The sequence below is a fragment of the Sinocyclocheilus grahami genome, unplaced genomic scaffold (genome assembly GCF_001515645.1).
Source record: "Sinocyclocheilus grahami isolate Dianchi unplaced genomic scaffold, SAMN03320097.WGS_v1.1 scaffold27.1, whole genome shotgun sequence".
Lineage (NCBI taxonomy): Eukaryota > Metazoa > Chordata > Actinopteri > Cypriniformes > Cyprinidae > Sinocyclocheilus > Sinocyclocheilus grahami.
The window spans coordinates 2,934,124-2,943,267 of NW_015505206.1; the positions used below are offsets into that span (position 1 = coordinate 2,934,124).

Sequence of the window (9,144 nt, forward strand, 5' to 3'; positions counted from 1 at the left end):
GTGCACCACAGTGAACCATGGCATGCGTTTCTCCGCTAATTTTGTGGGCCCACCTGCCAGCACACCCTGCAGCATTATTTCCTTTGGTTTGATTTTTTTCATAATTTCAACGTGGCTGTTGGCCATAGCCTATACTAATGTACAATATCACTCCAAATTTCACGTCTTTTTAGTGCCAAACAATCACCAGGAATAATTTATTTTGATTTAGACTGAGCCAATAAATGTAGAATTGCAATTGCAGCTCGCAAAATGTGTTCATAATTTATAGTATTGATGACTGTAGAAAAGCCATTAAGAAAAGCAAAAGTAAATTGAGATACAAAATGTCTCCAACCAACCAACCAAATTTTTTTTTAAAAAGTCTTCTTATCCATCCCGTACATCATACACAGTCAAATAATATTCCTGTCTGAGTCATTCAAGGCATTTGTTTAGGACTGAATGAGATTTTAAAATTCACATGCTCTCTGTCCACACCTGAAACATTGTCTGTACCTGCCACAAGAGACTGTAATGAGGTTGTAAAAACAAGATTATCTCAGATTCATGACCCCTAAACTGGCTCGATTGGATTTAGTTTCTGTTCTGCTTTGAACAATAGACTCAATAAGTCTGGGTTGCCAGGATGCTGCTTTGATTAGATAGTAGCAGCAGTTGTAATAGATAAACAGCACAGCATCCAGCGAGGGGCTTCCAGAAGGGCAGCGCTGAGGGAAAGAACAACACGTAAAGCACTAAAGAAGGAGGAGTTTCTCTTCAAACACTGCATTCAGACAAAATGAAAATCACTTTCACATGTTTGGCCAGTTTTGTGGCCATCTTTGGTGTCCTCAGCTTTGTTGGTCTCGTTCTGGCAATTGGAACCGATTTTTGGTACATCATTGACACTTCTAAGAGAGAAAACAGCTCATCGGTGTCTCTGAGCTCACATTCTGGACTGTGGAGGACTTGTAACTGTAAGTCACTTGATATGTTTGTGTTTGACATTCTGCTTGTGATTTTTTAATGCATGAGGTTTTCATGTAGATGGATGAAGTTATTCTCTCTTTGCAGTTCATAACCAATGCTGGCCATTTATGAATCCTTTTGGAACAGAAAGAAACTTATCAGAATCGCAAAGGCAGATACTAAGTAAGATCTATGTGTCATATACTCATATCTCATGATTTCGTATTTGTTAATAAGCTTCACTCAGCAAACACTTGTTGCAGAAGAATGTGATCTGTTTAGTTTAAAACTCCTTGGTGTGGCTATATACTACTGCAGTATACAGTATATGCTCTGTGTTTTATTCTTTAAATGTTTAAATGTTCATTTACAAGGTTTTAGTGAAGTATCTGAAATGAAATAAAAAATATAAATTTTTTTAGACCAATTGTTTTGTAAAGCGATAATAAAACATACCTAAACAACTATATATTTAGCAGAAAGCATATTTAATAATAAGAACTATATATATATATATATATATATATATATATATATATATATTAGATAAAAAAAAATAGCTAAAAACACTAATGTTCAGGTTCCTGTTCTTAATTGGGGAATAATTCCTTTTTTTTTTTTTACATGAATTATTGACATTCAACCAAGACCATGTACTTTCTATGTTGAAAAAAATCTTTCATTTACGACTAGCAGAGGAGCGAAACTTGACACATCAACAGGAAGCCACACCGTTTATAGCCTGTTTGCACTACAGAAACAGGTGCAAAATCACAACATACAGCCTTATAAGATATTTTGACAATTTGACAACAAATACAGTAATCCATCCTAAGTGCGCACACACACAGCAGCAAACACACACACCGTGAACACACACCCGGAGCAGTGGGCAGCCATTTAGTTGGGGGTTCGGTGCCTTACTCAAGGGCACCTCAGTCGTGGTATTGAAGGTGGGAGAGAGCGCTGTACATTCACTCCCCCCACCTACAATCCCTGCTGGACCTGAGACTCGAACAATACTCTTGTTCTATTAATAACCTTTGGGTTACGAGTCCGACTCTCTAACCATTAGGCCACGACTTCCCCTTCACCTGAATGCCATCATTAACATTTCTTTTATGCTAAGAAACTGAACATAATACCTTCCAATTGCCCTATTATCTTTGGATTGTCATGGAAACACTCTTCGATCAGAGGGCAGAAACAGCTGTGGTAGAACCACAGCTGCAAAAAGTGCACCACAGTGAACCATGGCATGCGTTTCTCCGCTAATTTTGTGGGCCCACCTGCCAGCACACCCTGCAGCATTATTTCCTTTGGTTTGATTTTTTTCATAATTTCAACGTGGCTGTTGGCCATAGCCTATACTAATGTACAATATCACTCCAAATTTCACGTCTTTTTAGTGCCAAACAATCACCAGGAATAATTTATTTTGATTTAGACTGAGCCAATAAATGTAGAATTGCAATTGCAGCTCGCAAAATGTGTTCATAATTTATAGTATTGATGACTGTAGAAAAGCCATTAAGAAAAGCAAAAGTAAATTGAGATACAAAATGTCTCCAACCAACCAACCAAATTTTTTTTTTAAAAGTCTTCTTATCCATCCCGTACATCATACACAGTCAAATAATATTCCTGTCTGAGTCATTCAAGGCATTTGTTTAGGACTGAATGAGATTTTAAAATTCACATGCTCTCTGTCCACACCTGAAACATTGTCTGTACCTGCCACAAGAGACTGTAATGAGGTTGTAAAAACAAGATTATCTCAGATTCATGACCCCTAAACTGGCTCGATTGGATTTAGTTTCTGTTCTGCTTTGAACAATAGACTCAATAAGTCTGGGTTGCCAGGATGCTGCTTTGATTAGATAGTAGCTGCTGCACAAAGCTTAGCTAAATTCCCCCCGGAAGGTAGTTCAATATGTCTTTCCCTGCATCTGTGCTGGATTGTTGGCCTAAAAATAATCCTCGGATAAACGGTAAAAGAAACACCTTATATGTGTTCAACATAATCGTGGGCAGCTTGTTTTTGAAAAGTTTATAGCTGCTACAAAAATAGTGCAGAATCATTTCGGAAAAGCAGTGAAAGTAGATTGAAATATGCCTGTCCAATTCAATCACCTAGACATATTGTGACTGTTCCAGAATGTAAATAATAGCTGGCCTGATTATAATATGACAGTGTGATCTTTGACTTGATCGTGAATGACAGCCTGTCACTGTCTGTACTGCCTGTTGTGTTTCTTTGCAGAAAATGTCCAAACATGTCAATATGGAGCCCAACAATTTGAATTGGGCTTTGCGTTAGTGTAAAAAGTAGACTAGTCAGTCAACATTTTTACTAAAGTGAAAAAAAATGCAGTCTAAATGTCTGTGTCCTTCTGTAAAAGGGCATTTAAATTCATACATCATATTACAACAAAAACAGGTTTTGGTCTTTCTTGTCTCCTTCACATCCCATCATGACTAACAGCCTTTTGTGGTCCATAATGAAGCCATTAAAGAAAATCCATCACTTTGAACATGCTGTACTATCATTAATCTTAATGCTTAATAGATGCACAAGGACAGGTCGTCTTTCTTTTAAAACCCTCTAATCAATACAAACTCTGGTCTCTAATTATCTTGGCAAGCATGTTCGGCAATATAAAATACATGTGTATGTTTACATAAATGATATAAATAGGGCCCATATACAATTTTATTTATTTAAAATTATATTTATGGCAAATAAAAAATTTAATAACATTTACAATAAATGTATGTTTTTGAAATAAGTCTCACCAAGTCTACATCTATTTAATCAAAAATACAGTAAAAATTAATATTATGAAATATTACTTTTAGAATGCAATTTATTCCTGTGATGGCAAAAAACAAAATCAGTGGCCATTATTCTAGTCTTCAGTGTCACGTGATCATTCTAATGTGCTCAGGAAACATTTCCTATTTCAGAATTCTTACATAAAAAAGAACAGCATTTATGTGAAATGTTTTGTAACATTATAAATGTATTTACTGCCAATTCAGTGCATCGTTGCTTAATAAAAGTATGAATTTCTTTAAAAACATCTAGATGCAGGCATATATAAATAACTGTATGCATTTATCTTACAAAACTTCTCATTTATTAACATACGCACGGTGATTGTCTACATCTACAAAAAAAAAAAGTCAATGTTTTGCTGTCAAAATCCTGTTCCGAAATTAATATTCTGTTTGTACATTTTTATAGATATTTTTATACAGCACTTATAAAGTCTCAAGAGCTGAGTTTTGACCACCCAGTCTACACAAAGAAAGTCAAATGAGATTTTTACATTCACTCACCTGCGTCTCCTAGGCTGGCTGCCAGCTGTTTCCTTTAATAACGATAGGCTAATTATTATTACTGGTCTACTCAAAGAGCATAGGTTTAAGTCATTATGAACCCAGTGGTTAGATAGCCTGTGAATGAGTGGTATGGAAGCCTATGACATCTATGAAATATTCTTATTCTACATGAATACATTCATATATGACCTCATATTTTAATAGCCTAACATCAAAACTGTCAAAAATATGCCAGCTGCTATAGGCATCTGGGGAAACTGTGGCACAAATGGCAGCTTCATACAATGTCTCTCATCACACATCACACAATGGGGAACAAACATCATTGCATAAAGCTTTGAAATGATGCTGGTTAGCCTTGTTGATTACCATTCCGAATGAATAAACAAAACCTTTTCAATGCCACAAAAGTTTTCGCAAAAGTAGACAGACAAAATTAATTGGGTCAATTCCAACTTAACGCCCAGAAACACACTGATTTTTCATAATTGCCCCAATGGTCAGGCTGTGATGGTTTGTTGCGCCAAACATAAAAGTAACAATTTTCAAATTAGTCCAATTTGCATGACAAAGACTGGACCAACGAGGGAAAAAATCAGCATGAATCCACTGGGATTGTGACTGGCACTGACACATCCAGACCTCTTCTCTTTCCAGACATGCAAGGAACGTTCATCGTCCTGCTGCCTCTCAATGTGATCGTGCTGTTTATCGGAGGAATGCTGGGCTTCATCAGTATGTTGGCACGAGCCTACCTGCTGCTCCTCCTGACCGGAGTGCTGCTTCTGTTCGGTGGTGAGCGTCACTCTCGCTTTCACCTCTGATTGATCCTCTTGTGCGGCATGAATATTCATTCTGCCAACATCACGCTTGACAGAGCAAGACAATTTTGATAGTAATGAATAAACTTCACAACAAAAAAACGGATGGAAAAAAGTAGTCCCAAAATTGACTTCGGGTGCTGAATTTTGAGAGATAAGATTAAAATGGTTCACTTAATCTTTAGCATTTTGATTATGTTTGTATTTTATATTATATTATTTAGCATACCATATTCATAAATGTTCTTGGAAATAAATGTTTTGGCAACAGCTGTATGCATTTTAAGAGATATTTAATCCATGTTCATGGATCAACATTACTGCCCAAAAACATAGACCTAACCCTATCCCTACCCTTAAACCTATCCCTACCCATAATGTATCCCTAAAATCAATCAGAGGGAAATTATAGCTGAATAACAAGGGTGCAGAAGCACCTAACCCTTGTTGTAAAACCTAAAACAGACATTTCCTGTAAATGTATCTCTCAATTCTGATTGGTTGATTGGGATGCTGTTCCAGGATCAACAAGGACATTGATCCAGGAACATGTTGTACTCGGTGAAATCACATTCACCGTTTGGGAAGAGCCTTTTTCTTTGCATTCTTCACAGTTCTATTTATGATATAACTTTACAAAGGGGACTTGGGGGCACTGACAATGGAATAGATTTTTATCCAGACCCATTTAACTGTTGCTACTCTTTTACTCAGACACTAGTTCAATGAAATACCTACCCACATCATTTGTGAGAAAATACAGGTTCACTTGAAATCCCTCTCAGGATAAAAGTCTTTTTCAAGATTCACTCAGTACCTATGACCGAAAAAAAAAACATTGTATGTTGCTTTGCAGACACCATGGCAACAACTAAACCAAACATGGCCTCTGAACTTAATCAGATTGATATGAAAACATGCAATCATTGTAAAGCAGCGATCAATGGCCCTAAATGTCACCAGATCACAGCCAATAAATGACTGAATTTCTTGAAGATCATTCATCAGCCTCTTCTTTAAGATACTTAATCCATGAATTTAATACCAGCAGGAACTGATGGGCTCTGATGATGATGGGGGTTCTCAAACGTCATGGGCTTTTTAAAGTAAAAAGGGCACCAGCGTGAATGGATTGCTTTTAAGTACAATGATGAAGTACTCATTGTGGAGGGCTGTGTTAGACTAGCATTTCATTGTCACTGCTGCATAGACAGCGGAACAAAAGGTGTGGTGGTTCATTCACAAAATGTGTGTTTCCATTGACAAAGATAAATTGAAATGCCAGTCAAACTTTTGGACACAGCTTCTTCTTTATTTTTACTATTTTACACATTTTACAAGTATAGTAAAGTCATAAACTATAAAAGAACACAAATGAACATAAGTGGGCTTAATAACAAAAAAGAAATAAATTGCAATGCTTTTTTTTAAACTATCAAAAAAAAAACTTAGATCTGGTCAAACTAAAGTTTTGACTAATTGTGAAATATTATGAATTATTCCATGGTCTGCCTGAATACTGGATTCTGATTGGCTGGCAGGTATGCAGTAAAACCGTTTAATGCACAGGTAGTTCCAAGTCAGTTTAATCACCGTTCTATATTAATGCGCTGCTTTAATTAATGCACACTAACCAACACATACACACACACAGACCGAGGGAGAGAGAGGTCTGAGATCTCGCTGCGCACACAGATAAACTTGTTGTCAATGCTTCCCAGAGATTTTTTATTAATAAAATAGCCTAGATACTAGATCGCTACATTATATTCCTCAGCAACGCGGTGTTAAAATAAAGCAATAAGCCCTGTGAAGCCATGGTTTACAGTGAATTTATAACAGCTAAGGGCCGTTGTTAGGCACGGCGCGAAGCGGAGTAAAACGGTTATTCCATGTAGCAAGGTTTCACAAAATAAAACAAAGCAAATAAAATTTTATGATATTAATACAAACATTATTCTTCCGTCAAACAATGTAGTTCCTCAGAAACGGTTGTGGTTGCAACAAAGTGGTTGCCGAGCAACACACAGACGTAAACAAAGGTGTATGTTTGTAGAGTAATTTACAACAGCTTCGAACGCAGCTCAACCAATCAGAAAGTTCTGTTGCTAAAAACTGAATTTCTTTTTCCAGTTCCAGGGATAGTTAACACCCCCAAAATTCTGTCATTTACTCACCCTTCACTTGTTCCAAACCTGTAGAAAATTCTTTCTTCTGTTGAACACAAAAGGAGAATATGGGCAAAAAAAAAAAAACAGTTGACGGTAGCCATTGACTTCCATTGTATTTTTTGTGCATACTTTTGAAGACAGTGGCTACCGTCAACTGTTTTGTTACCAACATTTTTCAAAATATATTCTTTTGTGCTCACCCAAAGAAACAGATTTGGGATGACCTGAGGGTGAGTAAAAGGTGGCAGAATTTTCATTTTTGAGTACTATCCCATGCAATGTGTGAGCCAGCTAAACTTGGCTCAACTGGAAAGACACCGACAGATCTGAGCAGACCGCTGTTTTGATGGTGTCTGGGAGGCTCAGTTGTATACATTTTTGGGGGAGATAAACCCATGAATGGCATACTTATTGTAGTCAACTCAGTGAACAATAAACTGGGTAAAGAGAATGCATTTTGACATAAAACAATTGCAAAAGCGTAATTTATCAGGTGTGATTCCTGTCCGGGATCAGTATAATGTAAGAATTTAGAGCTTGCTGTCTTCTACAATATAAATCCAGTGGAGAATGTCTTACAAACATCTGTCTTCCTGCTCTGTTCCTTACAGCTGTGCTCTCAGTGGCTGGAATTTGTGTCTACATGGCTTACTCTGCGGCTGCCTTCAAAGAGGCTGTGGGCACCTCTGGCCACAAAACCCTGCAGGACATTGAGATTTACTTTGGCTGGTCTCTGATTCTAGCCTCTGTTTCTTTTGTTGGAGAACTCTGTACCGCCGTGGCGTTCCTGCTTACCTCAGCCAGAGTGAGCCAGCTGACCAATCAGGAAGAACATGAATACTGACATGCTCTGAATCAGGACTGTTCTAAGGACAGGAGAGGATTACACCATATGAAGGCACTGAAAGTGACATTCAAACACTGAAAATTAAATCCATGTTTACATATTTATATTTTAAAAGGATAATGAACATTTTAGTACATTTCAGTGTTCAATTTTTAGTAAGGTCAAGGGTCAGTCTTTGAAGTTATTAGAGGTTCCTCAGCTAACTGCAGGGGGTTTGTGAAATTTATTATAGAAATACCAGTGCTAAACTAAATTAATTAATATGTATAATAATAATAATAGGTAACACTTTAATATAAGGACCAATTCTCACTATTAACTAGTTACTTATTAGCAATTACATATTGGCAGTTTATTAGTGTTTATAAAGCACATATTCTGCATGACCATATTCTACATCCTAGATCCTAACCAATACCTAAACTCAACTACCTAACTGTTAATAAGCAGCAAATTAGGAGTTTATTGAGGCAAATGTCGTAGTTAATGGTTTGTTAATGGCGAGAATTGAACCTTAAAATAAAGTGTGACTTAATAAGAATAATAAATAAATGTGAAAATGTAAAAATATCTTCAAGTAACTAATTAAGGGTGTTGAGCTGACAAAAAAAGCATGGAAACCCTTGATGTATAAAAGCAACTTTTGTCAACTATTGCAACTGATTTTTTCCCAGTATATTTACATATTGTCTTTTAATTATGCTAATTGTGTCAATTTTGTCTGTTTAGTACTTTGTGTCTCTCTGGGACTTTTTCAAATCACAATAAAAGATAAGTTTTGCCTCTGTATGTTGTCATTTCATATGGATTTTAATATTGAATTTTGATGGATCTTTATATGAATCTTATTTTCTTAATTCTTTTTTGAGAGAGAGGTCTTGCCCTCTGATTGATGCCAACTGCCCTTTTTTAATGCCAATTTATTTACCAACATACATGCTGATTTACATGTAGAGTGCTAATTTAGACATTAGATAAGACAAAACTCATCAGTTCCTACCAATTTGCC

General features: G+C 36.4%; 1 protein-coding gene across 1 annotated transcript; it reads left to right on the forward strand.

Annotated features, from left to right (window-relative positions):
• Positions 1-781: 781 nt before the first annotated feature.
• Positions 782-8,293, forward strand: LOC107568650 (transmembrane protein 114-like). Its single transcript, XM_016254626.1, has 4 exons — positions 782-959; positions 1,057-1,134; positions 4,954-5,091; positions 7,900-8,293. Exons 1-4 carry the CDS (start codon positions 782-784, stop codon positions 8,130-8,132), a joined length of 627 nt encoding a protein of 208 aa, XP_016110112.1. The 3' UTR covers positions 8,133-8,293.
• The last annotated feature ends 851 nt before the right edge of the window (positions 8,294-9,144 follow it).

Coding starts and splice junctions, on each gene's coding strand:
- LOC107568650 (XM_016254626.1), top strand. CDS start 782: ATGAAAATCACTTTCACATGTTTGGCCAGTTTTGTGGCCATCTTTGGT. Junction 960..1,056: donor ACTGTGGAGGACTTGTAACT/GTAAGTCACTTG, acceptor CTCTCTTTGCAG/TTCATAACCAATGCTGGCCA. Junction 5,092..7,899: donor AGTGCTGCTTCTGTTCGGTG/GTGAGCGTCACT, acceptor TGTTCCTTACAG/CTGTGCTCTCAGTGGCTGGA.